At 48.3% G+C, this 16,739-nt stretch overlaps 1 protein-coding gene across 1 annotated transcript in view; it reads left to right on the top strand.

Moving 5' to 3' along the window:
• Nucleotides 1-2,152: 2,152 nt before the first annotated feature.
• Nucleotides 2,153-16,739, top strand: part of RYBP (RING1 and YY1 binding protein) — a 42,661-nt gene continuing 28,074 nt past the window's right edge. Inside the window, exons 1-2 of the mRNA XM_086470109.1 lie at nt 2,153-2,231; nt 3,195-3,320. Of these exons, the coding sequence (XP_086326235.1) occupies nt 2,200-2,231; nt 3,195-3,320 (158 nt within the window). The 5' untranslated portion in view covers nt 2,153-2,199. The remainder of the gene's footprint in view (nt 2,232-3,194; nt 3,321-16,739) is intronic.

The following is a 16,739-nucleotide window of genomic DNA, read 5'->3' on the forward strand; positions in this document are numbered from 1 at the left end:
AGCAATTGCACACCAGGACTTTCCGCTTACCAGACCCCGTGAGCACTGCCGAGTTACTGTTCCCACACAGATTCCCGAAGCAAACGTTACTGCTGTAATCTAAAAGAGCAAAAATGTTTGGAAAACAGCAGATGCAATGGGAAAATGACACTTCCTACATGTGATAATTGTGCAACTTTAACTCTGCCCTTGGAGTATGTCTGCTTCTCGCTGTATTGTTCGGGAACATGCGTGGCGTAGAAAAAAAGTCATTGGAAGTCTTCGTCTGTGTAAATCGCAGTTGGTAGAGGTGCTAGCAAGGGTTAAATTACCTGTGCGGGGATGAGGGGGCTGGGTAGGGTAAGTAGATTACACATGGCTATTAAATACGGGAAGGCGACTCTGTCAGCATGATTTGACTGTTAAAATGGGCATCAGTGGAGGGGAAAAAAACCTCTGTGGCTTGTGAGTCCAGATCACCAAAGCTCTAAAGTGCAGGACGTGGTTATGCTTGCCTCCTGCCATGGTTAAGACCGTACCCTGCCTTAAGCCGTGCTTGCCTCCTGCCATGGTAGGACCATATCCTGCCTTAAGCCACTTGCGTTGGTTTGCTTTTTAGCAGTTTTGCTTTTTAACAATGTATTTTTTCCTTGCGTTCAGTCACAGGTTAACTTTGTTCAGATTGTCTTCATCCTTGCCCTGCAGCCCTGCTTGCCGAGCTCTCAAGGACAGCCCCATGCAGCCCACAGACGTCCCTCCTGCCTGCGCTGTTTCTTGCCTGGGGATGAAGTTTGCTCTTCACTGGCTGGAGCTGCTAGCTTGGCTTAGTCGCCACCGAGAAACTGGGAAAGCACGGTGAAAAAATGTCTGCCCTGGAAGGCTTGTGCTCGTGCAGCTAGGAGCGGTTGAACCAACTTTTGCCTTTGCTCATGGCTCCTTACCCCCGTCCTTCCTCAGCTGTTTATTGCCTCCATCCCCTCCTGCAGCCCCTGCTGAGGAACTGGCCCTGCGTGAAAAGTGGCTCAGCAAAGGCGGTCAGGGCTTGTCCTCGGCACGTTGCCGTCCAGCCCATCGCACCAGCGTTTCCACAGGCCCGAAAGGGGCAGGGGGGGAAACTCGAGGCAGGACTGCTGCTTTTGGGGAAATGCCCCTTTTTGCCACCTCGGGAGTTTTGAGGAACCAGAGCTTGTTCTCTCGGTGGAGCTGACAGACCATCGAGGGATAGACGGGAATGTTTCTGGAAGACTACGGCAGCGCTGCCGAAACGCCCTCGGCTCTGTACAGGCTAGTGACCTGACCCAAAGTTGAAAGGAAATCCATGAAGGTGGCAGCCAAGGTATTCGCGAAGGCACCGGGAGCCCATGCTGGAGGAAAGGGCACGGAGCAGGAGTTTGCTCCCGGCTGCCCAGCCCTACCGGGTAACTTCCAGCGCAGCCGCCCGGCGGGTCGAGGCGAGGTTTGGCCGCCCTTCCCCTCACGGAGCGGGCCTACGCATCCCCCCGTCGACTGCCGCCGGTACCTGCTGCCTCTCCCGCCGCCCGGAGCCCGCTCCCGCCCCGCGGGCAGGACGGGGCCGCACGGCCGCGCTCTCCCTTCACGGGCTCCCGCCCGCAGCAGGCCCCGGCGGCGCCGCCGGCCTCAGCCCCCGCTCCCCCGGGGACGGGCAGGCGACGAGCCCTCTGAGGGGGAAGGGACGGGAAAGGAAGGGGCCACCCGCCACCGCCGGCTGAGAGGAGCCAGCCCTCCCGCCGCGGCGAGGTCCCGGTGCGGGGGGCAGCGCCCGCCGCGCTGAGGGAAGGAAAGGAGGGAGGGAGGGAGGGAGGCGGCCCGAAGGGGCTCCCGGCCGGGGGCGGGGGGCCGCGGCGGGGCGGGGGTGGGACCCGCCGGGGAGGCGGCGCGGCGCGGGGGGCGCTCCCCGCTCTCCTCCCCGCCAGGGCTGGCGGCGGGGCCGCCCCCATTGGCCGCGGCGCGGCGGCGAGCTCCGCCCGCCGGAGCGGCGCGGCGCGGGGAGGGAGAGGAGGGAGGAGGAGGAGGAGGAGGAGGAGGAGGGAGGGCGCCGGGCTGCGCTGCGCTGCTAGTCTGGAGCGGAGCCTGGCAGCGGCAGGAGCGGCGGCGCGGGGGTGAGGAGCAGCCGGAGCCTGCTGGACGGAGGCAGCCCCGTCCCCCTCCCCTCCCCCTCGCCTCTTGTCTTTGTGCGCAGGGCAGGGGCGGCCCCGATCCATGGTCATGGGCGACAAGAAGAGCCCGACCAGGTGAGCGGGGGCGCGGGGGGCGCGGGGGCGGGCGGGGAGAGGCACCTAAGATGGAGGGAGCGTGGCGGGGGCCGCCCCTGCCTGCCCCTGCCCCGCCGGCGGCGGCGGGCCCGGCTCGGCGCTGGCGCGGCGGGAGGGGATGGCGGTGGGTAGGCCCCTGGCTGGTAGTTGTGTGCGTGTGCTCCGCCGCGGGGGAAGCGGGGGGGGCGCGGCGGCGAGGGGCTCCTAAGATGGAGGGAGCGTGCGGGGAGGGGGGCGGCGTGCCCGCGCCGCCCCGCCAGGTACGCGGGGGGCCGGGGTGGGGGGGCTACGGGCGGGGAGGGAGGGAGGGAGGGAGGGAGGCTCCTAAGATGGAGGGAGCGTGGAAGGGCAGGAGGAGGAGGAGGAGTGCCGGTGTCTGCCTGCCTGCCGCCGGTGCCAGGGCTGGTCTGGTGTGAGAGCAGCCATGGCGGCTCCGCTCGTTCGCACTCCCGCTCCGCGCACTCGCTGCTCCCAGACAAAGGGAGGTTTAACAAGGTGGAGGAGGGAACGCGCCTCCCAGCCTTCAAACTCTCCCACCCACCCTCCCACCCTCCTTCCGAGGGAGGGGGGGCGGCCCCCGCCGCGGTGCGGGGGGCGCCGGGGGACGCGGCCGGCCCGGCCCGGCTGGGTTTGGCCCGGCCCGGCCCGGCTGGGCCCTCCCGCGGCGCGGGGCCGGGGCCGGGGGCGGAGCGCGGCGCCGCACCGCACCTCTCCGGGCGCCGGCCCCGGTAGGTGTTTGTCGGCTGTTCCCGGGCGCGGGGGGTGAGCGGCGGTGAGAGCAGGCGCTGGGTTTCGGGGCTCTGTAACATGGTTTCTCATGTGTGTGTTTTCTTTCTCTCCTCCTTCTCCTCTCCCTCCTCCTCCCGCCGCCTCTCTCCTCCTCCCCAAACACACACGTACACACACACGCTTCCCCTCTCCCTCTCCCTCCCCCTCCTCAAGGCCGAAAAGGCAAGCCAAACCTGCAGCCGATGAAGGCTTTTGGGATTGTAGCGTGTGCACCTTCAGGAACAGCGCCGAAGCCTTCAAATGCAGCATCTGCGATGTCAGGAAAGGCACCTCCACAAGGTACGTCCGCACCTTTCGGCGCGGTTTTCGCTCCGCGCTGGGCTGTGCCGACTTGTTGATTTTTTTGCGCTGTTGCCTGGATATCGGCTGGTTGCATCCCCCCTTCCCCCCGGTGCGGTCCCTTCTGTCCCCGTTCAAAAGCTTGTGGATTTTAGAAATTCTCTTTCAAGCGTTTAATTGGAGCTGGAAGACATGTTTCGTGGATGTGGCAGCGACATGAATCTTTTTGTTCTGTGCTTTTTTGTCGCTGACATGCAGAGGACCTCTTGGAGATCCGCAGTCAGCCAGAAACCCTCTGGCTGTGGTTTGGGGCAGATGGTTTTCTGTGGTTTGGGTGGAGATTTACCTGCGTCTTTTGCAGAGGCAGAAATGATTGAGGATTAGGGAGTGAGAAAGGAAACGGCTGAAACTAAAGATGCCACGAGAACAACAACTCCCTTCCTGAAATGTTGATCTCCCGGTGTCTGTTGTCATCCAAAAGGAATCGGCTTTGTGCTCGGTGTGGGAATGGTGCGGATTTCAGAAAGCTTTAGCTGTCGGGTCTCTCTGATTGCCTTCTGCTGAGTAACTGTGCAAGTCCTTATGAGATGGTGAAGCTGACATACAGTAGTTAATTTAATCTCAAACCCCTCCCCCACCCCAAAAAAACTCGCACTCTCCCAGTTAATGGGTTCTGAAAGTTTGTTCTGGAAATATCAGATGGCGCTGAAACAGGCATGTGGTGCTTTTCTTTCCTTTTCTGATTTGCTCTACCGTAGTGACTTCTGATTTTGTTCTTATTGTACCGTCCACATCTGAGTTCTGTTGCTCTGCTCTGCTGAGGGAGCAGTCCGTGCGACTTTCATTGTTAAAGGCATCGCTTTCCTCCTTTGAGTGAAGCAGCGTGTGGAGGTGCTCTCATCAGCAGGCTACGCGACTTGGCTGTGTTGACTTGACTGACAAAGGAGGCGAAAGCGTGTTCGGTTGGTTATTGTTCACGCTGTGCTTTAGACAATGTGAAGTGCCTACGTTTTTACTGGGGAGCGTGCTTTTGGGCCGTTGAAACTCTCTGAGTTGCAGCAGTGGAGTGCTGTGGTGCTTTACCGTTGTGTTTTATGATGCACGCCTGTTACAAGTATCTCTACGCTTTTTACAAAATATGCAGAGGTGTTGAACTTAAAACAATTTTAAACAGCGTAGTTAGAGCATCGAGTAAGGTTGAGCTTTTGGGACAGTAGTGTTCTGTATGAACCTGGAGCTGATTCTTTGCTCGTTTTGTTCAGTCTCGTTTTGTCATGTAACTAAACATTCACAGCACGCTTGATTTCTGTGGGTTTCTGTTTCCTTGGCTTCCCCGTTGGCTCAGGTGAAACGTGTTGATCCTGCAGTCACCTGGTCTTTAGCTGCGCTGCTACGGTGCGTAGCCCTGCAGTCACCACGAGTTCTCGCAGCCTCACGTCAAACATGTGCATGGGTGTTTGTAGGAGGAGAGCCTTAATGAGATGTGGGAGCCCATATGGGTTGTATCTTGTGTCAGGCTCGATCATTTTCATTTGGCCACCATGCTGATGTTCATTTCGAGAGCAGCAGCTTTCTCTGCATGCTCTTTATTTATTTATTTATTTTTTTAAATGATAATTTTCAAACTGTTTGTTGAGGTAGTAGGGTGTTTTTTTCTTTTAAAGGGCCATTAAGAGGGCTAGCAGTTGATGATTTCAGGTTAAGAGCTGCAGCCTCACTCGCAGATGTGAACCTCGGGTCTAGAACACTGTACTTCTGTTTAGCTTTTAATGGACCCTTATGAATGGCTTCTGATTCTAATTCATCAGCTTTCTATTCATTTTTGCTGCTTTTTAAATTGCTTTTGTTTGTAGAATTTGAGAAAGTATTTAAAATATTCAATGGACCATCATGTCTTCTTGCATATTTATATCGTTTATGCATAAATATAACTGAAAGCAGGAGTAATTGAACGTTGTGAGCGAGCGTCGTGTGTTGAGAAGACCTGGGAGGTCAGAGTTCTTTGTTGTGGTATTGCTTTGAGTGTTACGGTATGTGACGTACAAGTCAATGCCTGGGAAATTCTTCAGAATTTTTTAAATAAATGACTGATGTAAAGATGCTTAACGAGTGATGATTGATAATTTATTGCTTGAAATATAAGGTGTCTGATGAGCTTGACTTTTAAGTTGCAATTTGACAAGTCAATGACACTTTTCCACATTTGAAACTGCTTTGCTTCATTAAGGCTTACTTCAGTATCACTTACTAGAAATTTATCAAACTGACTTTTTAAAAAACTCAACAAAGTAGTGAAAGACAGACATCATAGATGTGGTGAGACAACTGGTTTTCATCAAATTATTCTGTGCAATTACAGTGTGCCCAGGTGTATTAAGGTCTGGTATAACCTGCTTCCCCCCCACCCCCACGAAGGCAATTATTTGCTGTAGAATTTACTTTGGCTGATAAATATTCTCTGATTTGAGAACTAGTTAGGACGTTAGCTAATTCTCACCGTGTGTATATTTTTTTTCAGACTTGATATAATCTGTTGGTGTGTGGGAGGGGTGGCTGGCAGCAGTTAGAAGTTTTACTTTCTCAGATCTAGCTATCCCCTTTCCCTGGGATCTCATAAAAGGAGCTTCAAACACAGTGAGTTTTAGAGTTGACCTGACAAGTCGAAATCACTGTAGGTGCTAAACAGTTAAATGGCACCTGAATAGTTTTTCAAGGGGCTGTTTATAAATATTTCAGTTGTACTTTTAAATAAAAATGAGGTCAAATCCCATCTCAAGAGAACTGGGAGTTGTCATGCAAAGATTACATTAAACCTGTAGTACTTACTTGAATACTGGATTTGTCACAGTATGTCACCAATTCCTTTGCTCAACTTTATTCTTGCTATTTTGTGGTTAAACTTTATTGTGCTCTATTTAGGCAAGTATGTTGAGTTTTTCTATGGTTTTCCTTCTGTGAGGATCATAGCAAAGATAAAAGCTGTGTTCAACGCAACATTCAGTTGGGTGAGGTGATGATTTAACTGGCTAGCTTGGGAGTGAGCAGTGGTAATGTGTTTGTTTGCTGGGGCGTACAATACTTTTTTTTTCTTTCCTGAAGGTTTTTTGTATTGGTGTAATGGTGCAGGGAACTGGTGCTGGCCACCAGTTCCACTTGCGTCCTGTGGCTCCTGTGGTTTGTTCTGGTGTAGCCCCACCGCCTCCTGCACACAGGAGAAGACTTGAACTAAAATTTCTGCCAGGAAGTTTGCTCCACGGACACACGTTCCCTTGCAATATCCATTACTTCTTCAAATGTGAAGGCAGGTTTGCTTTGTGTTTCCTAGGAATGCGAGGGCAGAGTTTGTCCTCGTGTTTCTCGTTATGGGGAGCTATTGGAGGGTAGGTGACGGCTCCCTATTTCCATTCGGTTTTCTTGATGATATTCTTGCTCCTCTTGCCCTTTGGTTCTCTGATGGTTTGTTGGGTTCCTGTACATGTCTTCTTGTAGCTTCCTCTCTCCTCCCAGGCACGGGGTGTTTCTGCATGGAGTTGCTTTCAGACATCATTGTGAAGGAGAATATTTCTCCCCTCCCTCTGACTTCACAGAGGTAGTTACTGTTTTCTGAACCTTTCTTTTTGGGTAAATAGGCAAGCGGTGCGATATGGTGGAGCTTCTCTGATGTTAATTTTTCTCTAACTTTAGAGTAAGTGCTTTCCTTGTCTGTACTTCACATCCTCCATCATGAATGTGCCTTGATTAGAGAGAAATGCACTAAAAAAAGACAGGGGAAGACATGAGAGCAGCAACTGGATGTCTGATGTACAAATGAACAAAACAATGGGACTTTTTAGTAAAAATTAACAAGTTGTAGTGTGTATGTCCTCTGCAAGGCATGCAGTTAGTAAGCATTTCTGTTGTATGTGTTCCTAATACCTGTATGCCTGAAGTGCATGGTTTGGAGTTTGCATCAAGTGATTTGAACATAGGGTTCATTGTGGAGTGCTTGAGGAGTGTTATGTCAGTAGTGCTTCACTCTCCTGCCGTCCTTATTTCTGAGGGGAGGCAGGCTGAGCTGAAACTATTTGTAATTTTAAAAAGAATTTTCTCTCGTGTGGAACAGGTGTCTCGGCTAGATATGGGCCTTCATTTCCCCTTCAGTTCTCCGGAAAACTCCTTTGCATGTTTGCAGAATCTAAGCTAGCACCTTGAAGGACATAAACTACTGTCCGTGTCACCATTGAAAAGTATTCTCTTGTTCTGCATCCAAGCTGGGCTGACCAGAATAGACACCAGATAGTCCTGCTATTCCTGGAATGAGGAATCAGGCTCATGATCCTGACCTCCATACAACTAATATATGCCCTGCTTATTTGCCATGTATTTGCAGATCTGATCTTCTAACGATGCTTGCTGTGGTGTGTAGCTGTGGTGTAGGTTGGAAGCAAAGTGGTTTGATTCAGTTCTTTCAAGTTAATTAGATTTCAGCTGCATTAAGGTGGGTTTCATTTAGCATCACAGCTCACCTTTAAGTGGGTTGTTTTCTATCAAGATGGTGTATGTGACTCGTGTGGAAAAAAGCTGTTGTGGAAGGGACTTTGGTGCCTTTGCTCTGGAATATTTGTTTTACTGATTGGTCATTTATGGTTAAATCATCCCTATTTTTCCTGTTGATCGCTGAAGTTAAATGGCAGTGGGATCAGGTGGAGCAAAGCATGGTCTGTACCAGAGTAGAGTCATGCTAGTGCTCCGTGAGGCCATCCAGACCCTGGAGATGTGCCTGGTTGGGGTCTCGCTTTGTTGGTAATGGGTGGGAACAGTGTAATGCTGCCTAGGTGGTTTTGAGCACTGGAATGCACAATACCTATTTGCAAAATGTTTGCCCACATGCAAGGAGTTCTTGAGACCTCTGTTGTCTCATACATTGTTTACTGACACTGCCTAAAAGTAATTAGCTGTTACTTTTTGCATTTGTAGATCAGGAGCACTTTTACGAGGTCTGGCAACCCCACCAGGGCAGGGGAGCTAAGGACAGGAGGAGCCTTTTGCAAACCTCGCATTCTTCGAGCGGGCAATGCTGATGGTTCGCAGCAAGTGGTTTGGTGATCCACTAAGTTTGACTTAATGATTTGTATTGCTGGACCCCAGGTGTCTGAGCCACATGGCTTGGGCTATTGATCCGTTATAAACTGACTACTGGTACAGATTCATGCTACACTTTTTTAAATAGCACAGAGTTAGTCTGTGAGACTTCATCTAAGCAGATGAAGCTGTTCATCTTCAGATCAACTATTATCTGTCATTGTGATGCAAGCATAACACTGGCATAAGATGTGTGTTTTGTACTTGAGCTGTTTGAAAGAAGTAAGAGTTGTGTCCTGATTTGCTCTTTGCTGGTGTTTGGCTCTGGCATTAATGATCTCATTACCATCACCCCAGGATTTCTCTTGGGTCTCAGCACCTCTGGGAAATCATTCTCAGCAGGGAGAATCCTCAGTATTGATGTGCAGCACCAAGGCAATACCCCTTTGCTATGATTGTCAAATTGGGGTACTCGAAATGCTGTAGGTGACCAACATAGTAGGTAGTGTGGTGGCTGCTGTGACTCACTTTGCTTCTACTGCTCTTTGTTCCTGAAGGTCCTGTAATAGCTATACCTGTTGTGGTGCTTTTTTGTTAGGGGAAAAAAGATCTTTTTGTTAAAAAAATAGTAAAATCTTTAGCGTGGATAAGGTGTGTTACAACTTTTATGTAGATTACCTGTTTGGGTTAAATAATCATGGGTGGTAGGGTTTAATATCAGTCTCTGATTTCTGTTGGAGACTGTGTAAAGATCTAATGCATAAACTGACAGAGTGTGTTCATCTATCACTGCTAATATGCAATGTGGATAATATTCACTTTTCCCATCCTCCATAGGCTTTTTTGGGAGACGGGAATCTAAATAAAAGTATGCCTATGCGTGTAGGAGGAGCGGGCATGCAACTTTCTTTTGTTGTTGTAAACAGACGTCGTGTCCACTGGGATACTGACCCCTTGCTCTCGGCAGGTCCTCGTGGGGAACTGGTAGGCAGAGGAATGTGGAGCGGCTTTCTCTGCGTGCCTTTCTTAATTGCCCTGATTGTTTCATGTTCCCATCAGCTGGCTGCGGAGGGGCTGCTGCACTTGCACGATTGGCGTGTCTGTTTGCACCCTGGGGTGCATTCATCTCGTAAGTGGAACTGGAAATAAGAAAACGGGCAGTGTTGCCCAGAGTTGAGAGGAGGGACGAGGTGGATGCAAAGTGTGGCTCTCTGTGGCCACCCTTGGCTCCTGCGGGGTCTTGGCTGACTGTCCTGTGCTGCACGTTGGTGTTCCCCAACAGCTCACAGTGCTGTGGGGCTCTGTGGGCTGAACTGTGAGGTCCCTCAAAAAAAAAAAAAAAAGAAAAAGCAGGGAATCCCAAGATCCTTGAGGGATGAAAGGAGTCAGAAAATGTGCTGTGGGCTAGGTGGGTTGTTTTGGCTGGCTACATCTAGCTTTTGTGCTATAGGTTGGAGACCCCTGCCGTAACTGCAGGCTGGTTCACTGCTGATTGTGGGTCAGGTGTCACTTGGGCTCGGGCTGCTGTGAGACCCGCTTTGTGTTAGCAGGCTCGCTGTTCCTTGCTGCGGTGCTGCTCCTCTTCTTCCTACTCTGTCTGGGCTTGTGCAAGCGGACAGGTCCTTCCAGGGTCCCTCGGTGCAAAACTTCTGAGGAGTCCTGCTGGTGTGCAGGAATATGGCAGCAGGGTGTGAGATATGGCTTGCAGAGTGCTCCTGCGTTAGGTGAAGGATGTGCTCTGCTTGTCCTTTGTTATGTGTGTATCTCCTTGTCTGCGTAATTCTTCTTACGAGGAAACCCACTGACCTGTTTTGCGGGATTTCAGGTGGTTCTGTAGGTTAGTGGGTTCCAGTCCCAGAATGTAGGTCACTCGCAAGGTGCGCTGGAGTTTCATAACGCGTAGTTCTGACCTGAAATAAGATTCATACAGACTCTCCCTGTGACTGTTTGCAGCTGTATTTACATCTCTTTTTGCACTGGCCTCCTTTTTTATGAGGTAAAAGGAGAAATCTGGGCATTTCCAGAGGGAAGGGGTCTTACAGGTGGGTTTGTGAGTATGTATTTAAAGTGTGCATGTTCCAGGCAGGTGAGGGCAAGTTATCGTTATTGTCACTTCATGTTTAATAAGGACATGGCAAAAATAGCAGACCACGAATGCTGCGTAACCCGTATGTACTACCCTAAGCAGATGTCCAGGATTATAAGATACGACAAATAGTGTGGAAATGCATCCATTACGTTTATGTAAGTTCCTTTTACAGCTGATACATGCTAAAAACATTGATTGTCTCTTTGTGCAGACAGATTTTCTTTACGTCAACCAGAGCTCCTTTCACACTTTTTGGTATGTTTAGAGGTACGACCAAATCCTTAACATCACTCTTCCTATAAGCCAGCTATTAATTAGGAGCACGTTCTTTGTAGCAGAGTGCTAATTGGTACATCAACAAATTCACTGCCTGTTAAACCTTGGAAAGATTGTAATTCTGACTGTCTCAAATATAAATGAGAGGGAAAAGCATGACTTCTCCTTGCTGGCCTGGTAGGTTTTGTTTGACTGTTCAGCAACTCCGTATCTTCAGAATCTTTACTCCTTCCTAGAAAAAAAAAAAACCAGAACAAACTGGCTAAAACTGGGCGTTGTTTTGATAGTATTTTATTATTGAAGTGCTGCCTCTGTTTCTGAAAGTTAAAAGTACACCCACAGCCAATCTTCTGTTAAGTAATACTGGAAATGCATAAGAAAAAGGGGTTGTGGGGACCTAAAGTATGGATTGTAAAACCAGGAGGCCTGATTTTGAACTGTATGTGGTCTTATTTGAGATGCTGGCCTGGGGTTGTGGAGTAACCTCCTATGCTACAAGGATCAAAGTACTAAAAATTTGTAATTTTGTCTACCGCAGAAGTCTCGTAATATTCAAATTGATTTTAATCTTCTGACTGATAAACATTTTGAAGCATACATTTTATGGCAGTTTGCTGAGAGCTGGAATGTTCCGTATCTAAGTAAGCACAGTGCATGCTCTATGTCAGTTGCTATATGGAGATGCAAACTGAAACTGCATTTACAATTTACATGGGAATATGAGTATGGCAACGTGGACAGTGGGATTGAGCGCACCCTCAGCCAGTTTGCCAATAACACCAAGCTGTGTGGTGCAGTCGATGTGCTGGCGCGGAGGGAGGCCATCCAGAGGGACCTTGACGGGCTGGAGAGGTGGGTCTGTGTCAAAGTCATGAAGTCCAACAAGGCCAAGTGCAAGGCCCTGCACTTGGGTCGGGGCAATTCCATGCACAGGTACAGGCTGGGCAGAGAACGGGTTGAGAGCAGCCGTGCTGAGGAGGGCTTGGGGCTCTTGGTTGACGAGAAGCTCAACGTGACCTGGCAGTGGGTGTTTGCAGCCCAGAAAGCCGGTGGTATCCTGGGCCACATCAGAAGCACGACCAGCGGGTCGAGGGATGCGATTCTCCCCCTCTACTCTGTTCTTGTGAGACCCCACCTGCAGTACTGCGTTCAGCTCTGGGACCCCCAGCGTAAGAAGGACATGGACCTGTTGGAGCAAGTCCAGAGGAGGGCCACGAAGATGATCAGGGGGCTGGAGCACCTCTCCTATGAGGACAGGCTGAGAGAGTTGGGGTTTTTCAACCTGGAGAAGAGAAGGCTTCAGGGAGACCTTATAGTGGCTTCCAGTGCTTAAAGGGGGCCTATAAGAAAGCTGTAGAGGGGCTTTTTACAAGGGCATGTAGTGATAGGATGAGGGGTAATGGTGTTAAACTGAAAGAGGGTAGATTTAGATTAGATTTTAGGAAGAAATTTTTGCCTGTGAGGGTGGTGAGACACTGGCACAGGTTGCCCAGAGAAGCTGTGGCTGCCCCCTCCCTGGCAGTGCTCAAGGCCAGGTTGGATGGGGCTTGGAGCAACCTGGTCTGGTGGGAGTGTCCCTGCCCATGGAGGGGGGTTGGAACTACATGATCCGTAAGGTCCCTTCCAACCCAACCCATTCAATGATTCTGTGTTAAGGAGTTCTAGAAACTTTAGTTTGAGGATCTTAGCAGATTGGTTGTCTTTAAAATGGAAGCAGAACGAGTCAGTTGTGGATTCTGTTTAGGGCTAAACAAGGAATAAATGTTTAGACGTGTTTTCTCGAGCAGATTTTTCTTTGAGATTTTAGAGTTATGATGGATTACTTGTAACATGCAGAGGTGCTAAGTGAGACAAAATATCTTGCCTGAGATAAAGCTGGCTTCTTCAGATTTATATTGTTGAATAGACAGACGTGAGACTGATGATAATCTGAAATATTCCTGAACTAAATTATTTTTGTGCATGGGGGACTGTGTCCGTGTAATTCGTATGCAACTTAACGTGGTTGAATTGGGGAGGTGGACGGAGGATGTAGAAATAGTAGGATTTGTTGGCTTCAGTGATGTTGTAAAGTTGATCAGCACACTGCCTGATGAGTGTTGAGTGTGGGTTACCCCCTGCGTCCTGGTCCCAAATGTACAGCATTTTTTGAATTGTAGGGGTAGGTCTTAATTGAATAGGATTACTTCCTTTTATCTATGTGCTAAATAAATACATGGAAGGATTTGTATTTTCTTTCACTTCTATTTGCAGGTGTCAGTGGGGATAGGATGATGTTAATGTGATACGAGCCTGTATAAAAGAGGCTGGAATTCCCCCTTTAGCAAATCAGCTAGCTAAATATCCTCCAGTTGCCATTTTTTAATCTGTATGATTGTATTCACTGTCTGTGTCTTAATTTGATCAAGAAATTTATGTCTGTGGTAGGTGTTTCATTCCTTTGTTTAAAAAAGAAAAAAAAAAAAGATGATTAGCAGAAGGACATAAATCTTACTTGTCCTGCTTGGACAAAGCATGCGTATATGTTCAGGTTGTTGGAAATGTGTTTTTCTCCTGAAACATTTGGCTCTAATTATATATCTTGGAGCTCTTATTCTGAAAGTGCTTTCACTGTTTTTTTTCGGAAGTGGTACTGAGTACTTTCTCTTGCCGAGATGAGATTTCAATAAGAGAGGCAATACATTGATGGACGATGGCCCTGTGATGGAGTCAATCAGCCAGTGCAGTCATTTGTCTCCTGGGGATACAGGGTAGAGCACATCATTAGCAGCAGAAGGGGAGGCTTTCCTCTGTAATGCTAATAGGGCGAGGAAGCTCTGGTTGGTGCCTGTTTGCTATTGCTCAGTTATTGCAGGTGCCTTGTGGAGAAACAAAACCGTTTTCGTTTATCATCGGTAACAGCCATGGGTGTGGATCCATTTAACAAAAATATTTCATAAGCTCTAGGAAATGTTTCCAATTCAGCGCAATATTAGCAGTTTGTAAACTTGTGTCGTATAAAACTGCTGGTCATGAAAATGGTGAATTATTTTGGGTGAATTATGTGTGTTCTATTGGTTTTAAGTAGCTTTACTTGCGTAGAAAAGACTGGCAGCTGCCAATGTGCGATTCGAAGGACGGTGTGTCTTAATCAGAAGAGAAGTGTTGAAAGCGAAGCCGGTGGGTTGCAGAAGTTACTCTAATACCGTCCGGGGACGCTGGGTTCCTGTCGAAGCAAAAGGCAAAGCATCTGGTAGCGGCAGCGGGTGGCCTGTCTGAGGGATGGCCGGGCGGCGTGCTGGCGTGCGGCAGCAGCAACGAGGTAGCTTAAAGGTAGCTTGGTGTGCTCCAGGTGGTGGGCATGGTCCAGCTTTGCCTAGGGAGGATGAGTTAACCTCCAAGTGGCTGTTCCTCTGTAGCTGCTTGGCTCCTTTCAGGGCTCTTGCTTCCCTGCAGAAGCGGCGTACTGGTGGTCCCCTCAGGAATGAGCGTGGGCTTGCCCTGGGGTGGACAGGAGTGCTCCTGTTATGGGAGGCCTGCAGACCTTGCAGAAGCAGTATCTCAGTGTTCAGAGATGGTTAATTCCCATGTGACAAACAATGAAACTGTAAGTGTTGTCAGAAAAGCATTTTTCTGGATGGCTGGTGGGTATTTCTGTGTACCTGCTAGCGTTGTGAGCTGGGGGCTGGCACCCAGGGCACTGCTTGTTGCAGAGATGTCTTTCCCCCCCCCCTTCCCTTTTAACTTGCTGTGGCTCTGGAAAGTTAGGTAACTCATGTGCATAGGTATGTAAAGCAAATGTACTAAGAAGTCCCTACCACATATGGCTTATAGGAGGTTATGTTAATTTCTGGAAAATGCTTTGAAATCTGAAATGTCTTCTCAAAGACTGCGCATGAAATCAGATTTAAAAACCAATGTTTATCTTTTTTTTGAACTGTATGGGTAATCATTTAAAAATAACAGCAAGAGCAACGAGAAAGCAAATGATGATACAACTGCTGGAATGGCGGGTAGACTTTGTACAGTTTGTTTCACTGTCATGTACGGCGATGTCTTTGCTCCTAAAGCACCAGAGGAATGGCTCAGCTGTGTGGGTACTAAAGGCATGGGATTGGTAAGAGTTACACAATTTTACTGTGGGTTAGCAGAGTAAGGAACATGCTTGATCATGGGTGTGGGAATACAGCACTCTGGCAGCAATTAAGAGTCATTAATTAGAAGTTCTTATTACCGGATGTGACTCAAGTTAGTTGTAAGTTGCTTAACTTCTGAGGTCAAGAAGATCTAATGCGTCGGAGATGTGCATTATTAGTGTTCATGGGGCTATCCACAGGGATGGTCTGTAATCCCAGAGCTCAAACTGTGAAATTTTGAGGTTCATTAAGTGACTTAGCGATAGTGACAGTTTCGCAGCACTTTTGCAAGCTGGGACCACGCGTTTGCTTTCAGAAGTCTAGACCTATGAGGAGGGGGTTGTTTAGACTCCTGGATTGCGTTGGCTGGGAACGTACAAGTGTGTGCTGGGAATTTACGCTGCTCTGCTGAGAGTCACTATTATTCAACCAGCATTCAAAGAAATGACAGTGAAACTTTTTATTATAAAGTTTTATGAATTAAAAAAAGGTAAAAAAAAGCTTCCCTCTCTGTATGAGGATGACATTTTTATCCAATTACAAATTAACCAATTGATACAAAAATCATCAACGAACAGGGCGGTAGAACATCATACCTGCTCTGTAAATGCATGGGAGATCACACCTTCATGTTCAGCGTGTGCATTTATAGAGATGTGAAGTGTGAGGACAGTCTCACTGCTTGTGCCTGGAAGAGGCATTCCTTCTGCCAACTGCCAGGCACGTCAAACAAGTCACGGAAAAAGGTCTGTAATAGGTGCCTGTTAGTTCTATGCCACTTCTCACTGCAGGGAGAGTGAGGGATAACACCTAGCAGTAGTTTGGTTTTATTTGCATCTCTTTAGTTTTTCCCCTCTTGCCTTTTTTTTTCTTTTTTTTTTTTTCATTGCGTTGTAAGCCAAACTGACTTTCCCACTGACACTCTGAATTCAAAGCTCTGAAATTGTCCAGCTATGTACTACACTTCCTTGTTTTTAAAGCCTGTCACCAGCATGAGTGTTTGTTTTCTTTGTTTTACACGAAGGCATATAGAGTAAGGAACAGGTTTACTTAGTCATGGGTGTGGGAACATGGATGCCGTGCTAAGAAATTAGTTTAATAGCAGTTGGTTGCTTTACTTCTGAGTGTGCTAGCATCTGCAATTCCGTCTTGGTTCGACAGGTAGTTGACACTTGTGGAGAACGTGACCTTTTGCTCTTTGCATTGATTTTTCTGAATCATGGCCAGAGGCTGCAGAAGTCAGTGGAGCACTTTGTTGTCAGCTGCAAGGGCTGGATCAGGCCTCCGAGACCGATGCGTTGAGAAGAAAGGGAATAAGTTGACATGAAACTTAACACGGTTCTCTTTTGTAATCTTGCTTTGTTCCAAGACATTTTTTTTTCCAGGGAGATGCTTTTAATAGATCAAAAAGAATTGAGAAATTAGTTGTATTGTATAAAGCCCTGAATGAGACTCAGGGGAAGAACTTGGTCCGTGTCCATGTAAGCGAAGGACTCCTCAGATTGTTCATTGCTTTTGGTTGTCCTGGAGCCTCTGAAGTTTGAACAGGGGCTAAGACTGGATCTGCTTTTTTTTTTTTTTTTAAAGTAAGTGTCATAGATGGTGACCAAACATTTTCTTGTTTCTAAGCAGAAAGAAACAAGATATGCAGAAAGAAACAAGATATCCAGAAAGTCCCATATAGTCACTAGATTCTGCAGGGCTAAAGTTCTCAATGAGTCTCATCTGTCTAAAGTTTAGTCTTTCTACTGCCAACTGTATAAAATTCTTGGTTTTGCTGGTGTACAAATATGCTAGTCCTCATACACCTATGTGCTCACTTGAACCAAAAAGATTATATTCCTTCTGCAAGGAGTTGTAGCTATGCCTTAGCTTACA

Source organism: Leptosomus discolor, chromosome 9 (genome assembly GCF_034619465.1).
Source record: "Leptosomus discolor isolate bLepDis1 chromosome 9, bLepDis1.hap2, whole genome shotgun sequence".
In the NCBI taxonomy this organism is placed as follows: Eukaryota; Metazoa; Chordata; class Aves; order Leptosomiformes; family Leptosomidae; genus Leptosomus; species Leptosomus discolor.